The 18,079-nt window shown below is 48.7% G+C and overlaps 1 protein-coding gene across 2 annotated transcripts in view; it reads right to left on the bottom strand.

Annotated features, from left to right (window-relative positions):
- MXI1 (MAX interactor 1, dimerization protein) overlaps nt 1-16,309 on the bottom strand; it is an 82,594-nt gene extending 66,285 nt beyond the window's left edge. Inside the window, exon 1 of one of the 2 annotated variants that reach the window (XM_047073420.1) lies at nt 15,858-16,309. In XM_047073420.1, the coding sequence (XP_046929376.1) occupies nt 15,858-16,119 (262 nt within the window). In that variant the 5' untranslated portion in view covers nt 16,120-16,309. Of the gene's footprint in view, nt 1-8,903; nt 9,022-15,857 lie in introns of those variants that run through there. The other variant, XM_047073421.1, reaches the window with a different exon arrangement.
- Between the last annotated feature and the right edge of the window lie 1,770 nt (nt 16,310-18,079).

Below are 18,079 nucleotides of genomic sequence, written 5' to 3'. Positions count from 1 at the left end.
CCGTCAGAGCCAGAGAGGGCTTCCATAAGGCTCTTCTTCCCCCCTTAGTTTCCACACAGTAGTTTTGTTTTTCATGGGTTTTTTAAATCTTATTTTTAAAAACTTCTTTCTCCTCAAGCCCCTCACTAGTGACTTTAGAGGCTCGAAAGCCTCTCTGGTGCTGCAAGTGAAGGATATAATTCAGTGGGTAAGTGATTTGGTGCTGAAGTCACACAGGGCTCAGTTCAGATCCTGACTCTGCTACTTACACTAGCTGCCTGGACCCTTAAAGCCTCATTTACTCATGTATAAAATGGATACGGTCACTCCATTTATCCAAACATTGAGGGCCTGTCATGTGCCAGGCACTGTACTAGACATAATGTGTAAGGAGAGAAACAGACATGGATCCTACTCTCAAGGAGTCTATAACCAGTAGGGCTTATTGTGAAGATTCAATGAAAAAATTACAGCACTTAGTACATAATACTCAATTAATGGAAGCTGTGATGACTGTTTCCACTCGTGTTCTCCTCCATAGAGAGGGAACTGAAAGCAGTGGCTAAGGAGAGCAGGTACCATAATAAAGGACTGCCAATGGCTACCCTCACTGTCATTCTCTTTCCAAGTCCTCAGTCTAACAAGCCCTCGAAGTCTAGACCAGAGTTTCTCAACCTCTGCATTATTCACATTTTGGACAAATAATTCAGGAGGGTTGGGGCGGGGGTGGACTTGTGCTTTGTAGGATGTTCAGCAGCATTCCTGGCCTCTACCCACTAGATGCCAGTAGCACACTACCAACCAAAAAGGTCTCCAGACATTGCCAAATGTCTGCCGGGGCCCAAAATCACTTCCAGTTGAGAACCATTGGTCTAGGGAGAGGAAGGGCAAGAGGGTCAAAACTGTTGAATGCTCTAGGAGCAAGCTGGGAATTGTGTAAACATCCATAACTTTTTCCCACCCTGATTATTTTAACCTGCTTGTGGACATCCAAAATAACAGGAAGCTCTTGGTGAGGGGAGAATTTCCCCTTCCCTGTGGTCATTCCAGTGGCTACTGCAGAAAATATCATCTCAGAATGAAAATCTTACTCTCAAAAATGTTATGAGATTCATGCTGCATTTTAATGCCCTCTCTCCTCCACTCTTTTTTTTTCAAAGTGAACAAGATTCCCAATGAGGTCAAAAGCTGCAAAATTATGTCGGCCCTTTTAAATATTACATTTGGCACCACATTTAAGAACCAAATAGGTGTTCCATCAAATGCAGGGAGACCCAAAAGTGAAGGTGTTCACAAGCCACAGGAGAGTTAATTTTGCAAAGACTTTGAAACAGGGACTTTGCTTCTTCTGCTGTTGGTTAGGTCACTTCAGATACGGGCTTTCCCACCGGATATCAATAACTCTCAACAAGGGATACATTGGGTAAGGGGAAGAATGGAATTATTTAAAAGAAAATAGCTATTCAACAAGAAGACCTGTTGGTTGAGGGCAAAAATTATTGGTTGAAAGTTAGTTTCTACCACTTGTAGACTCTTAATCTTTAGATCCCAAATTGCTAAGGGCTACTCCAGGATTTAAAAGAGGTAAATTTATGACCAATAAAAGTCTCCCCAATGGGAGGTAAACCATGTGACATGCAGTCAAGAAAAAAAAGTACCAACTGAAAATGCACTTGGGATTAAATCCATAGATCATAAGCCGTAGCAGGTTATTAAGGGAAAGCAAGATACTTGGTGCACGTGCCTGACCTTTCACAGTTGACCTCCAGATGAACTAACCAGCCCTTCTTTTAGAGCCATGGCCAAGAGGGAGATGAGGAAATGGAAAGTAGGGCAAGAGTCACCAAAAAGGCCACCTGCATATGTTAAAGAAAAGTAGAGGTGATGGTGATGGTGAGCAGTGTGGCAGTGTTAAGGATGGATTTATGTGCAGGAATATTCAGTCTTTTCTAATAGCAATTGAAGGTGCTATTTCCTTCTCCCTGCTCGGGCTCCCTGAGGTCTTGCTTTGACATTGGCCACAAGGGCCTCCCACAGCACAAAGCTTGGGGCTCTAGCCTCAGGAGAGTAATGCTCCCCACAAACCATCCCTCAGCACCAGTCCCAGCCTGGAGGAACCCAAAGGCAGCCATGGCCTTTCTTTTGCTCAGATGAATCCAGTTTGCACTACAAATGCAAATGTGGAAACTGAGGAAAAGCAAGGCTTCCAGAAGGCTTTTGCCTTCTGACAAAAGAACCTGGAATCTTACCCACAGTCTCTGGTTCTGTCCTGTCCCTAAAATATCTCTCTAAGGGAAGCCTCATTTGAAGATGGAAAAAGTCCCCCTGAATCCCCCAGACCTGTAACAAACACAGCCCAGATGGGGAAAATCTGCCCTTCAGAGTAAACAGGCAAAGCTCTCCATTCTTTGGGGTCCTTTCCATCACGTTTACTCAATGCAAATTTCCAAATGACTTACTGCAGATTCATGAACAATGGAGGGGGCTGGTCTGTATTATATCTTTTCTGCAGACAGGAGAGATAGAAAGAAGGGAAGGGACCATGAGGTTAAGCTACAAGTCCAAAGTCACTGTGTTGGTGACGCCTGGCACTTAATGAGAGTACTTCCCTGAAAGTGCAACATGCTTACTGTGAAGGGCACTGTTTTCTGCAATTATCTTTAAGGATGGGGGGGTTTTCAAATAATGAAGGTTGAAGATGGAGGAAGGGTGAGTCCTGAGCTCTTAAATGAAAACCGTAATAGCTATACATCTTTCCATCCTCCACCCCGAAATGGCAACCGCAGCCTCCTTCCTACCTCTCCCCTCAGGGCCCAAAAACGTGAAGAGCAGCAGAAAACCTTTCCTTCTGCCCAGTGAGTCAGCCTTGCCTAACTTCATGCGTAAGCTCTCCTCAAGTCAGCGGCAGCTCAGAACTGCGGGTCTGTGTGCAGCCGAGATAAATTTGGGTCTAGAAGGGATGACGTAATGCTAAACCCGAGAGGTAGCTGCCGCCTCCCAGGGCTCCAGTCGCCAGGGCTGCCGGCTGACATCCCAACCACACGGAAAAGCACCAAGCCACCCAGGTGCCTGAACTGGGGAGACAGGGAAAGAAAGGACATGGGGGTGGGAGGAAACGGTAGGGGGAGGCAGTGCTCATCTGAGATCGCTGAATCTGGAAGTTTGTTGTTTTTTAACTTCAGTTTTCTGGTGAGATCAGGCCACTGGCAGAGGCTCAAACAGCTGCACTTGACTTCCATCCTGGCCTATCTCTTCCCCCTTAGAAAAGGGCTTTTTACAATTTTATTAAATGGCCCTTATTACAGCAGCCTATTTCGGTGATTATAATGGATGCGTTAATTTCTTGAATGTGCTTTTTCTTCTTTTTTGCATTAACTTGGATCCAAGAAGAAATCTGCATTGCAGGACTCAGTTAATATGCACATCTAAGCCACTTGCTGACCCTGGAGCATCCCACTTGGGGTGTAACTGATCAAGTATTCTGGATTTTGGAACAGGATCTTGCCAGGGACATGCCACATTAATGTCCCCCCCAAATATCATTTCATGGTTTATTTCATAGAAGTTTATATCAGTAAGCTTATTCCTCAATCCAGTCTCCATTTTCCATTTTTCAGATGAAAAAACTGAGGGGTCAGAGAGGTAGGGTAACTTACCCAAGGCCACAGAGCTATCTATCAAATCCGATGGAGCAAGGATTAGGATTCAGACCTACAGGCTCTCATCCTGTGCTCTCAACTCATCTTTATATTCTTTTTTGGTTTTTTTTTTTTTTTTTTTGATTCGTGTTCTTAACAATAAATAAATATATAAGTATTGTGATCTTTTAAATTTGTGGAGCCCCAAACCTTTAAATATCAAGTTACATTCCAAAGGGATCCACAGCCTGCTTTTGTTTTCTGTTTAAGGTTCATTGTTCTCTAAGGAAAGCGGTGGCCTCAGAATCAACTCCTTTGCTGGTGATGACCACAGAGCCATGGGCCTAACCTCATTACACCGCTATAATTAAAAGACCACCACAGGTAAATAATCTTTATTGTATGGAAGTAGTTTTCTTCATCAGGAATGCCTCCCAAATACTTTTTTCAAATGACATTTCATCATTTGTTGTTTCAGTCACCTATTATTCTCCTTTAGTTCGTGGTTGTAATCATCTATACTGGGTAGATGTTGTGAGTTTCAGCCATCCCTGGCATATAGCCTGGTCAGCCACAGTACGTTATTCTTTTGAAACAGCACTCATTCCATGAGTTAATATTTTCTTTAGAATGTTTGTATCTGTATTCAAAAGCAAGAATATACTATTTTTTTGTTGCATGTATCAGGTCTTGGATGCAATCAGCAGTTCTTTCAAACATAGATGCAACTTGATTTTAAAGCCTTAAAAAAAAAAGATCGCCAGAGGCCTTCCTTGCTGCTAAGAGGATGCCCCACATTCTTGCCACAGTCCTGGGTAACCCTCCCTCCTCTGCCAGGAGTCTGGCTAGAGCTGCCCTGCCCCCACCCATTGGCATCACCACTCCCTTCCAGGCAGCAGAAACTTGTAGAGGTCACTCTTAGGCTCAGCTAGGCCCTGGACACTATTAATTAAATCACACACCTAGCCTGCTGCTTTGGGGCTGAGTTCTCAGCCTCGGGTGCACCATTTAGAATAAAAACACCAGGCCCTTGCTTGCCCAAGGACATCAGTGATCTCGCCATCTCTCCCAGCCCCAGCATTCTGATTCTGGGATTCTGGGATTCCCCAGAGACCCTAGAACACTATGCCTCCATTTGCATACCAGCTTGCATGAAATGAGAACCAACTGTGTACATGACTGTGCTGCTCATACAGTCAGTTCATGTAATTCTCAGCACACCTCTGAGATTCCCTGTTTCACAGATGAGGCCCAGAAAGCTTAAGGGATTTGCTCAATGTCACCTAGGTAGTGACTGGATTCAAACTTAGATTTTCTAATTCTGGGACCCCACAGCATTCATCAAGGTATGTTCAATCAGACAAAACAGACAAAATTGGTTAGGGCAATGGTCTCAGCCAGGGGTAATCCCAACCCCCAGGAGGCTTTGGAAATAAGTAGGAGTGGCTTTCTTGAGTGTCACAATGACTAGAGGGTCCTGTTGGCATTTACTGAGTGGGAACCACGGATGTTACAACCTGCATTATTCTACACTAATCTTCACAAGAAGAACTACCTCACCAGTAGCTCCCTTGTTGAGAAGCACTAGGTCAGAATATTAAAGACAGAGAACTCATCATTCATTCAACAGATATTCCTTAAGCATCTATTATGTGTTGGGCACTAAGCTAGATGCTGAAGATAGAATAATTAACGAAACTACTTAATGGTCCCTGTGCTCCATTGTGCTCCTTGTATTCTAGCCGGAGAGACTGATGATAAACAAGTAAAATCATTGCAAATTGTGATAAATAGGATAAAGGATAAATGATAAATGAGGGGTTGCTTTAGGTGGGTAGAAGCATCAGGGCAATCACAAGGGCTGTCTAGGCTGGCTTCTCAAACTTAAATGAGCAAAAAAATCACCTGGAAATTGTGGCAAAATACAGATTCAGATCCAGCAGGTCTGGGGTGGAGCCTGGGAGTCCCATTTCTGACAAAGTGGCAACAGATGCCAAGGCTGTGCATCCTTGGACCACACTCACTCTACATAGTCAGGGTGAGATAAACTATTGAAAGGCTTAAACAAGTGACATGAACCCAGTTATATTTAAGATCACTCTTGCTTCCTCAATCTTCACTGAGGAGAAGAGGTTGGCCTATGCCGACTGACCAGAACCAGCCTGCCCACACTGTCACGGTGGCAGTCAGGGTCTATAGCTCATCTCCGCAGCTCACACGTGCCTCTCGCCCCTCTGGCTTCTGTGGCAGAAGCCCTTGGCTCCAAGCATGGCCAGACCAGTTCCCCTACAAGCTCGAACGCCTTCAGGAAACCTAGCATAGCCTCATAGTGTATGGATTCACACCCTTGCCACCCTAGTGTGCAGAACCACAGGAGCTCTACTGGTTGGGTGAGTTCCCCAGGGGGTGCTGGGCAAGGTGGTGCTGCACATGCAAGTAGCAACACCCTAGACCATTGCCCTTCAGGAAAAGGGCCCTAGTCAGACTTTACTGTCAATACCCAGAGAGCCCTGGAAGGTTTTGGCTGCCCTCTCTCTGTCCCAGGATGAGTGGGAAGTAAAGGAAGTCACTCCAGGGAGGCATCCCCAAGGGGACCCTCAGCTCGTAATTCAAACAGTCCAGATTCCATCTCTTGCCTCTTGCCCCCTGAGGCCTAAGTTCTCCTAGGAAGAAAGAAAAACCTAGGTTTGAGTCTCAGCTCCGCTCTATGTTAACATATGACTTTAGGAAAGTTAGCTAGCCCTGCTAAGGCTAAGGCTTTCCTCACTTATAATGAGGATAATCCTAGCACCCTCCTATTCAATGGTTGTGAGGATTTAATACAAAGCACTTAGCATTGTGCTCGTACATAGTAACTGCTCAGTAAAGGGAGTCATGATCACTGTTCCTCTGGAAAACAGAGAAAACATTGCACCTGTCAGCAGTCCCCTTGGGGACAGGTTATCAGACTCCTAGGAGATAGACAAGAATTCTTTATTGGTCTTTATTTGTCTATCATTTGCACTGGAATCTGAGCTGGAACTCTCCAGTTCCACACCTCCTGCACTTTGAAAGGACCAAGCACAGTGCTTGGCTCCTGGCAGGTCTTAGAAATTATCTGTTGAACTGAGCTACATTTTACAGCTGGTGAAAAGAATGAAAGAGGGTCATATGCAAGGCACTCAGGGCCTTAAAAGAGTCAAGAAATATGGTATGGGAGGTCAGGTGTGGTGGAGGTAAGAGGGAGATAACACAGGGATGCCATAAGGCAGTCTGGGCCACCGTAGAAAGAAAAACAAAGGCCATCCCAGCTCACACTTCGCCACCCATGGCCACGAACAAAGCAGCCCTGGGCATGCCCTCCATTTTAATACAACAGTATTAAAACTGTCCCAAATCATCTTTATTCAAGTATTCTTGCTAATGGCCCTAAACACACAAGAGTAAAATATCTCAAATAGGAGGTAATCCAAATCCCTTTTTATTGGCTTTAGTTTGAATTTCCTAATCTCCCTCAGGACACTATGTTTATCTTTCTAATTTTGCTGTGTTTAAATTTCCTTAGCAGATGCTGGAGTTGGGTACTAGAGATATGTGGCCAAGGGCATGTTATATAGGAGGGTGCACTTGGTAGGAACACTGGTATGGACAGTCCTCTAAGTACAGAATGCCCCATTCCGGAAAGAACTGAGAGTGGAATGTGTTTATTTACAAGGCTGCTCACGGGGTACTTAGTTCCTAAGCTCAGGTAGTAAAACAACAACAACAACAACAACAAGTCAGATCTGGAAAAATTACAAGGACAAACACAAAAGATTTTAAACATGGAGGTGGGGGTAGGGGGTGCAGGGAGAGGAGGATAAATTTTGTTCTGTCTGTAATGATGTCTAGAACTGAAGACACAAAATCCAAGTCAGGTGTAATTCTACATTGTTGGGGTTTAAGACAAACGAATTTCTAAAAACTGGCACTGGAATAGAGTATACACTCCATGAGGGCAGGGACTGTTATCTCCAGGACCTAGCACAGTGCCTGACATAAAACAGTATGTGCTCCTTAAACATCAGTCTGAGGGAAGGAAGGAAGGAAGGAAGACATTCAGGGAACAAATTTAGGGAGAACCCCTGGCAAGAAACATAATTCCAAATAAAAGTATTTGCCACAAGGGCCTTTTAAAGAGAGTTTCTCTAATTTAAATTTGTTTAAAAAAAAAAAGAGATCTTATTTACATATATTTCCTGGAGATTTATTGCTCAAAACAAGGGTCACCTGAACTTTCAAAATGTTTCACAAGCAAGGGGCCTAGCGCAACTCTGCAAAGATGAGGAAGCAGAGAAGGAGGCTCAAGTTCTGGAGGGGATGGTGGCAAATTCCCATTATTTTTGGCCAGAGAGATCAAGTCAGCTGTTGACAGCTTTAACACCTCCAGCCAGGCCACTCAGGGACAATGATATCAGAGACAATTACTTCCCTTTAGTAGCAGAAGAGCCAGAGAGCAGGTGTCTGTCCCTGTGGAATTGAAGCCACTCTTCAGTGTGAGCCCAGAGCTCCACCCACCGCCCCCAGAGGAGGCCCCTCTGGGAAGACTTGTATTTCTCCTCCTCAGATAAGGCTTGGGTAGCCATCCTGTCACTGTCACTGCCTTTGGACTCCTCCTACTTCCCCCAGCCCCAGTGTAAAAGAAAAATTTTTTTTTTCTAAATGGCAAATTCAAATTAGCTTCATTTTGAAAGACTATTGTGAATGTTGCAATGGCCTTTGCAATAACCAACCGGCCACACCCTAGGATCAGTAAACCAGGTTTGAGAATTGCTGACTTTATAAGCACCTGACCTGTAAAACAAAAGCCCAGTTTGGGGCTCTGCTTGTAACCCATTCTCACACCAGGCAAGAGGCCCAGAAGAATCTGGTTCTGCTTCTGCTGTGTCATCTTGGGCAAGCCACTGTCCCTCTCTGGGCTTCAGCTTCCCCATCTGTAATAGGATGATGGATGCTCTGTGACCTCTGGGGCTCCTTCTGGCCCTGACACTTACCACCTGCCTCCTTTAAAAACAAAACCCAAAATGGAGTGGAAGGAAGAATGGGAAAGGCAAGAGAACGGTTCAGAAGGCCAGTCTGCAATACGGCCTCCCGCTCCCCATTTCTGCCTGCCGAGAACTGCTTTCTTCATTCTGCAAGAAGATTCCTATTTCTTGCTGGGTTGTTGCCTTTTCACTCCTTCTCTCTCTCTCCTGTCTTTCTCTCTTTCTCTCTCTCTCTCTCTCTCTCTCTCTCTCTCTTAATCAAAGCCACAAAACCACAACTTACCTCCCCCAAACGGGTCATTTGGAAGCCAGAGCTGTCGGGGGTTAGGTGTGTCAGGCCTGGCATGCTGGTGGTATCTAAGTGAAGACCAGGCCAGGGCAGCCATGTGCTTCTCCTCCAGAAACCCGGTTTAAATCAATATTTATCCAACTGTATTTATAGAAAGTGGTGGTGGTAGGGAGGAGGGGGTGGGGTAGGGAGGCAGGGGGGATCTAAAACAGAACAAGCCACAATGACTGATGCAAATCTTTGTGGCCAATTCGTTTCTGCAGGGCCAGGCTTTTTTTAAAGGCAAAAGACCCAGCTTTTGATGAACCTGCTGTTGGCCCCAGTACCATAGCAACAGCCCAAGTCCTCTGATATGCCCAGAGGACGGACTTGGGAAAGGCAGCAGGAGGGGGTGGTGTTTCCTAGGAGCCTAAACTTGAGTTAGGGCCAGGAGAGTTGAACAAGTCTGAAAAACAAAAACAAAACAAAACAAAAAACCCTCTCTGGTTGGCTATTCTGTCCTCGGCCTTACTTCTAAGCCTTTTCTAAGCAGGGTGTGTACAGGAAGACCTTGAACAATCAACAGAGTGTTTCAAATACCAGCTCTGCTTTAGGTTGCTGGGTGACCTTGGGCAAGTCATTTTACCTCTCTGGACTTCATTCCTTGACTGGAAAACGTGTACATGCATATATATGGTTAAGACTGCAGGCTCATTCGGGAATCAGAGGCCTAGGTTCCAAAAATTAGCTTTGCCACTTACTAAACCATATGACCTTTGGGCAAGTTACTCAACATCCCTGCACCTTGGTTACCCCCTCTATAAAATGGGGCAATAAAATTGCACACATCATGGCGTTGTTGTGAATACTGGAGGAGATAATGCATGTTTAGCCCCATACTTGGTATACAGTCAGTGCTCAAAAAATGGTAACCAGTATTCACAGTATGTAATGCAATTAGTTGCTGCTGCAACATGCTAGAATCTTCTTCATTTCCCTCAGTTTTGCCTCCAAACTTTTGCCCAGCCATCCTCAGATGAAAATTCCCATTTCTGGGTATGTCAATGGTACAGCATTTTCATCAGCAAGGGAAGGTCAGTGAACATGCTGTCTTGCCTTGGAGCTGACGGAAGGAACTTTCTTTCCCCCCACAAACCAGGAATGGTTCAATTCAACTTCTCCGAATTTCGAAGGCTCTGTTCCCTTTCCCTGGGCATCCTCTGTAGGGTGCCTAGTCCCTGGGAGCTCTGGGACTCTGAAAGCCACAACTATCCTCAAAGTCGACTTCTGGCATTTACCAGTGGGCAGAGATCATATTTAAAACTGGAAGAAAAAAGCTGAATCTGAGAAACATAATTTAGGATACAGCAAAAACAAAAACTCGATTTACGAATGTTCTTTACACAGGGCGCCTGGTGGCTCAGTTGGTTAAGTGTCCGACTCTTCATTTCAGCTCAGGTCAGGATCTCACAGTTTGTGAGTTCGAGAGCCCATGTTGGGCTCTGCGCTGACAGCACGAAGCCTGCTCAGGATTCTCTCTCTCTCCCTCTCTCTCTCTCTCTCTCTGCCCCCCCAACAATAAATAAATAAACATTAAAAAAGTGTTCTTTACACAACTCCCCAAAAACCAAATGTCCCATTCCACTCCCACCATAAATGAACCCACAGAATTTTCAGGAAAGAAGCAAGTGCACATAGTACATGTTCAATACATATTTGCAGAATGAATGAATGAATTGTAAGATGCCCTCTATGCAGAAATGTGACCTGCTTGAACATTAGTTGCCATCAAACCCCTTAATTTTAGCATAACTTGCCCTAGTCTCCTGCTCTCTAAGCTAGTAACATTCATTTTCAGGGTCACAGTTGATGACAGTGGGCACTTTCAGCTCTCCAGGCCTGAAATACCATTTCTTTGCAGCCCCTGGTCTTTGTAGCCCAAGGGCACTCTATGTTGATTACATGAAACTTCCCCTCTCCTTGGAAGAGATCAGTATTTCCAATTCTTCTCCAAGTCTCCAGAAAGTCTATTCTGTGTCCCCTGGCCTTCAAACCTGATCACTGTGCCATAGCCAGTAAATGACAAATCCAACCAATCAAAGAATGGACATTAAATGTCTTCTATATGCCCAGTGGTATGCTATATGCAATGGTGACATATACTGAAATATTATTGGTGATCTTTTCCCTTAGGATGCTAATCATCTCCCTGTGAGGATAAAGCTAATACATAGGAAGCAAGTGGAAAATTGCATAGTACTGATTATCAAGGCTCAGAGACTATTTATTGAGCACCTACTATATTCTAGGTACTTTAAATGTTTAAATAGAGTACCTCATTTAGTTGTTCAGCAATGATGTGAGGCTGGTGTTATTGTTATCCTCATTTTACAAAAAAGAAATGGAACCTCAGAGGTTAGGTAACTTGCACCTACAGTCACAAAGCCAGTAAGCAGTGACGGAGGAATTTGGGCCCTACTCTGGGTAACTGTAAGGTTTTCATTCTCTCAACTACCCTGAATTAAGAAATAGCCAGAGGAGGCTTCCTAGAGGAGGTAGGAACTTACCTAGGTCTTGAAGGGTGAGTAAGAAACAGATAACCCCAGTGGAGTAAGAGAATGAGGCCATTCTAGACAGAAGGAAGAGTCTGAGTCAAGCACAGAGGCATGACTGCGAAGCCTGCTTGCTGGTGGACCTGCTGGACGGGAGCAGAGGCGATTACATGGGGAAGGCAGGGCGGGGCCCATGAAAGCACACAGCAGCAGCTTTTCTCCATCAGGAAGAAGAGGCTGCCCCTTGGCCTGTCCATGCCTGGTCCAGGAAAGCACCTCACTCTAAACCCAGATAATCCACTCCAGAGGGCGATCTATGGCTTCTACTCCCATGTAATCATTCTTCTGTATCTTAAGCACTGCCCCCCAAGTGACCCTCCCCAGACACTGGGAAGCCCATTTCTAACCCTCTAGACGTTACACTACAGTAGCTTTTACTTGACCACGGAACAGCTTTTCTGCACATAACACTGCTTTGTGAATCTCATTCTTCCTCCCTTTCAGTTTAACCTTTTCCAAAACAGGAAGTAAATATTTTTCTAATTATCAGTCGGTCCTAAATTGCCACCCCTTCACTGTACCCCAAATGGATAGAGGTGATGCCAGAGATGATTTATATATAACTTCTGATTTTGTGATAACGGGTCACAGTCTCCATTGATTAATATTTCTGGAGACCTTTAATTTGAGATCCTTAAGGATTCGCATCAGTTGGAACGTCAGGAGAATGTACCCACATATCCTTGGGAATCCTTGCCTTGCACAGAACAGTCAATACTGGGTGACTTAATTTGAACCCCTTCCTCCTGAGGAGGCTCACCATACCTACTGGGAATAATTCAACATTGTGGCCACAACTTGGTGAGCACTCCTCCTACTACGGAAACCTCAAAGAGGCAATGAAAAGCAGTTCTGGCAACAATGGAAAATAAGGCAAGCGGCTGCCAAGTAAGTACTTTGCAAACAACAGTAAAAACGAAACATGTGAACTCGTGACCAGGGTCTACTGGAGCATTTCGGGAAGGTCTCACCGAACCCGAAATGAAGAATCAAAGCTGACACCCGTCTCAGGGGAGAAGAGCGTCCCTTTAAGAAGGGATTGTAGCAGCTGGCCACACTACAGCTCCCAGAGATTTCCTGGCTTGCCTCCTGGCTCCACCCACCAGTTTCAGGCCTCAGCAACGCGTGATGTCAGAGAAAGCTGAAGCTGCCGATAGGCTGAACAACGCAGCTAGGTCAAGTCCAGTCAGAGGAAAGAAGTTTGTCTCCATGTGGAAACCATGTGTCTCTAGCTGGGAGGGGGAGGAGGAGGAGGCGGAGAAACTGAGATCAAGTGATTACAGGGGAACTGGCTGAAATGAAGGCGGGGAGGTTGTGCACCTGAGCCGGCCAGCAGTGCCCTTTGCAGTAGTGACCTAAAAAGAGAGAGAAAAAAAAAAACAAAACTTGCCCAACAAACAAAACTTGAGCCCCCTCCTATCATAATGAACATCATAAACAGCTAGGATCCCTGCTTCCTTCCAAAAACCAGGGACCTGAGAAATGCTGGAGTCCTATCGGAACGCCCAGATCCTCCTCCCTCCCCCAACGACTGAATGATGTAAGCGTTTCGGAAAGCGGGGCTCTGAAGCAAAACAAGCCCCGCGCGCGCGGAGCGACCCGCAGTGCCCGAGCCCGGCGCACGCACGACCCGCCCCCCAACTCGCGTTATTGCTGTGCACACGCGGACCGCCGTGACGCGCGGGCATTGTGTGCAGCGAACAGAAAACAACGGCGAGCGCCGCCAGCGCGAAGAAGCGCCCCCAATAAATTGAGGCAGATGTAGGGCCCGCCGTTTTCCGTACTGGGAAACCCAGCCCCGGTGGGAGGTTGGAGGGGGAGTCGAAAGTGGGGAGGATAAAGCAACCCCCGTGGGCCGCTCCTGTTTGCAGGGGGCATAATAAAGGGCCTGGCGATGGTAGCCCTTAGTTTGCTGGAGGTCACCCTCGCCTGCGTGAGCTGCTGGGGAGGGGACGAGGGCCTGGAGCAGGGTCCCCGCAGCCAAGCTGGGCAAGGCGCAGCGCCCCCACGCTCTCGGGGAAATCTGGGGGCCGTTGGCATCACGTCATGCAGAGCCAAACAGCGGCAGCAAATAGAGGCAACAGAGCTAAAAATACTCCCGCGGGGAGCCGGCCGGAGGGGGGGCAGTGGGGCCGAGGGGCTGATTACGCACACGAAGTTGACTTTGACTGGGGCGCTGAGGTTCCTGAACCCCTCTTCGGGGGCTGCTGGGCTTGCAGCGCGGACGCTCGGGAGAGGGACCAGGAGGAAGCCCCCTGGCTTCCTCCGCCACAGGAGCCCCAGTCGGCTGCCGCTGGCCCGCCCCGTGAGGGGTAGCCCGGCCCGGCGCGCCCGGCCCTCTGCTTACGTGACTGGTGGCCACGCCGGAGCCCCGGCACGGGGTAAACTAGGAGGTGGCGGCGGCCAGGGCGGCGGGGGAGGGTGGGGGAGGCGGCAAGGGGGGGCGGAGGTCTCCGATTGTCTGCGGGTGAGGGGGGGGGCGGGACGCGGTGGAAGCTCCAAACGCCTTCTTCGTACACCGTGCTGGGGGTGGGGGTCCCAGGTTTGCCACACACTGCCAAGGTGCCCTCTTTTAGTGCACCCCCACCAGAGTCGGTACCACGGGACAGACTCCAGAGAACCCCGGACAGGGGTGGGGGGTAGCTAAAGAAATCGCGCCCCTCCCCCCTCCAACAAAAGCAAACACACCAAACAAAACCACGTCTTCACCCAGCTCCCTACCAGCTCTAGCTTTTCAGAAACTACCCTCCTGACAAATGCACCTCGCCCCCCCCTCCCGCCCGGATGAATAATCGCAAACTGCTTCGGCTACACAGCCAGCGATGCGCCTTTCTCGCAACCCAGGCACTCCGAGAAAACAGGAGAGAAGAGAAAGAAAACGCACACAACCGTCCTCCCAACACAAATCCTTGTTTTTGCCTCCAGCCACTGCACAATTGCGCTGGCAACACACGGTTACTTTCACCACGGAGGCCTGGGGTGTTGGTCAGCTAAGGTGTTTTTGTGTTTGAGGACTGTTGTTGTTGTGTTTTGGGGGGAGGAGGTTGCAAGATCTGACACGTTGCAATCGGACCATTTTTTTTTTCCCCCTCGCTCTCTCGTCTCATTGATCTTCCTACTTGTTCGGACAGATTAAACAGCCTGGTTTTCCCTAGTCTATCGGTTTTTCTGCCTTGGCCCTTTCCCCCTTCTCGCAGCTATTATTTGTGAGGACTGTGCTGGAGACACCGCACACGCGTGCCCCCGTTAGGACGCTGAGTCGACTGCCTGGGAGGACTGGGGGACCCAGCAGGCAGAGGCAAAAATGAAACAAACAAATACAAAAAGGAGGCCAGGCCGGGGTGGGGCTCCCAGCACCCCTCTCCCCAGCACTGCTCTCCACCTGAATCGGCCGGGGTGGGGGGGGGGGGAGAGGAGGACGACAGTAGAAATCGACAAGGCAGGCGTTCGCCTTCCCAGCCAGGCGCGCTCACTCGTAAGTCGTCTCCCGGAAAATAAAGAAACCTCACACAACAGCCCACACCTTCTTCCCCAACTATTGTTTCCTGCGAGATCCCAAAGTTTCCTTTTAGCTGTGTCCCCCTCGCCAAGTTTCCCGGGCGCAGGACGGCGGGTCCGGGGCAAGCTGCTGGCGCTGCCCGGCCCAGCCGGCCTGTTTGGTGGAGGGAGTTGGGGGGGGGTGGCACCCCAGGGCAACAGAGGTGCTGGGGGACTGTATCCGTGGACGCGATGGCCTGAGCCCTGCTACGAGAGGGGAGGAAGAAGCACAGTAGACAGAAGGGAGAAGCAGAGCCGAGCCAGCCAGACCAAGCCCATGCCGTGGAGGGCTGTTTGGTTGTTGTTGTTATTGTTGTCGTGTGTGTCTGCGTGTGTTTTTTTCTCCAGCCGCTGAGCTCTGCCTACGATTTCCAACTTTCGGCTTCTAATCCCCACCCCACCCAGGAACGAGCGACAGAAAAACAACACTTGTCTGCCCGAGAAGGCTCCGGGGTTGGGGGGGGGGGGGGAGAAAAAGGAAGAAAGGCGACCTCGAAGAGATGAGCTCTCGGCTCAGTTGTCAGCAAACAACACTCCCCCGCTTGTCCATCCGGCGGTCCTCCCAGCCTCCCGGAGACGGACAGACGGACGCACCGACAGGCCCCCCTCGCCATCCACCCCCCGCCCCCGCTCGTCTTTGTTACATCTTTAGCAGCTTTGTGCGTGCGTGTCCTTTCTCCGGTGTCATCGGCTTTACTGCCGAGGGCTGGATGTGTGTTGGGGGAAGGGGGGCGCGGGCCGAGCAGGCGACAGGGGTCGCCCAAGTGGTTGAGGAAGAAAGAGCCGGGCGCCGAGGAGGAGCAGGGGCCCCTAAACTTACTTTTGTTTTCTTTCTCGATCTGCTCCAGGTAGCTGGCGGCCTCGAGCAGAATCTGCACGTTCTGCAGAAAAGTGTTGATGTGCTTCTCCATCGAGTTCTCGCTGGTGTTGAAAATGTCCGAGAAGGGGCACCTGAGCTTGGCCCCCGCGGGCTCCTCGGGCTGGGCCGGGGGCTGGGGCGCGGCCACCGCCGGGGGCGCGGCGGGGGCCAGCCCCGCGCCCTCACAGCGCGCTTCCTTGCGCGGCCGCCCGCGTTTGCCCATGGAGGAACCGGGGTCCGCCGAGCTCGTCCTCTTTTGGGGCTGCGCGGCCCCGCCGAGCTCCGGTCCCTGGAGAAGACCCGGCTGGCCGGAGCGGAGGAGGCGCCGAGGCGAGGAGGCGACCTGACTTCCCGAGCCTCGCTGCGTGCAGTTGTGTGTGTGAGTGTGTGTGAGTGTGTGTCTGTCTCGCAGTGGGTCTGTGTGTATGGGAGATTGAATGAACCTACAGGACAGACGGAGGCGCTCTGGCGCCTGGGTCCTAGTGCGAGCCTGTCACCATCGGACCGGTCAAAATAAAAGGTGGAGAAAAGCGAGACAGGGACGCCCTCTGCCCGTCCCTGCACCCTTCCCCGCCTCTCCCCAAATCTTACCTCAGAGCAGAGCACTGTATTTTAACACAAATGGAAAAAATACTCGATGCCTCCGAGTGCACCTGCAGGAAAACAAACTAGTGAGCTATTTTTTTTCTTCACATAAAAATAATACCTGGTAAAGGGTCCAGGACAATGCCTCGCACATAGTGAGTGGATCCCCAATAAATGGCAGCTGGTATGACTTTTTTTAAAAAATAAAAGCCCAATCCAAAAAACCCATCATATGTAGCCTGGAGTTTCCTCCCCCCAGTTCACACACCCCTACACACAGACAGGCATAGGCATGTGCCTTCACCGGGTCAAATGAAATCCCCAAGCCACCAAATCCCAGTTACAAATTTACTCAACTCGTTCTTTCTCCCTTCAAATGCAAAGCTATTTTCCAGGAAGGGGAGGAGATGTAAGCATCTCTCTCCACACTCCTCTTCCCGGCCTTGGTCCAGCTGTGCAAAGCTCACACTAGGGTGCCTCCACACCTGGCACCCTTTTATTTGACAGAGCCACAGAAAAATGGCAGCCCAGGACCGACCCCCACCCCACCCCAGCTGAACTCCACCTTTTGGCTCTGAAGACTGAAGTCGAAGTCGAAGATGTTGTCTTTGCTGCTGCTGCTGCTGCTGCTGCTGTCACCCACCCACTCAGGGTCTGCCGGAACCATGGATGCTTTCCAGGCCTGGGAGGTACAGTGGGAGTCAGAGGGATAGTTGAAGGCCATTGGGGAGTGTCACAGAGAAGAGTTCAAGTCCAGCTCTGAAACACATAGACTGTGTGAGTTTGGGCAAGTCCCCCAACCTCTCTTGGCCTGTTCCCCATCCATGAAACTCCAATAAGATTCTTGTGCTGATTAAATCATATCTGCACTTAGCACACTACCTGGCCCCTAGTAAGATCTTTTTCTTTCAATCCAGACCCAGATGAGAACCTGGGTCCCCTACTTGTATCTAAGAGGTGGAGGGAACAAGCTACAGGAAACAAGACTGTTCTGCACTTTGTTGGAAAACATCTCTGCAACAAACCCATCCAAATATTGTCACCTTGCAAAGCCAACTGGAAATCCCCCCCCTCCAGCCCCCCCACCCGCTGCCAGGGAACCACTTAGGCAGAAGACACATGGAATACTGCCCCCTGCAGTTGAGCAACCCAGCCACCCTAAAACTCAGAGTGGCCTCACACACATTTGTCCAGAAGACTCTTACTGGAAATGGAAACTTTTTTTAAAAAAGGAGAGAAAGTACATTTCTTTGTAAAACATTCGCTAAAGTCTTGTGTACTTTTAGAATATAATAACCTGCTGCTGAGATGACGGCACCAATCAGTGGCATTTTAATTTTTTCTAACGTTGATTCATTTTTGAGAGAGACAGAGCGTGAGCGGGGGAGGGGCATGGAGAGAGAGGGAGACACAGGATCTGAAGCAGGCTCCAGGCTCTGAGCTGTCAGCACAGACCCTGACGGGCGCTCGAACCCACAAACCACAGATTATGACTTGAGCTGAAGTGGGACGTTTAACTGACCGAGCCACCCAGGCGCCCCGGTAATTGGCATTTTAAAGCAAATGTATTCACATTTCCAATTCACATTTGGATACAA

Source organism: Lynx rufus, unplaced genomic scaffold (genome assembly GCF_022079265.1).
Source record: "Lynx rufus isolate CCGP_SWC_20201006 ecotype Redwood Valley unplaced genomic scaffold, mLynRuf1.p SCAF_11, whole genome shotgun sequence".
Classification (NCBI taxonomy): Eukaryota; Metazoa; Chordata; class Mammalia; order Carnivora; family Felidae; genus Lynx; species Lynx rufus.
This window is presented reverse-complemented; position numbering and strand designations above follow the sequence as displayed.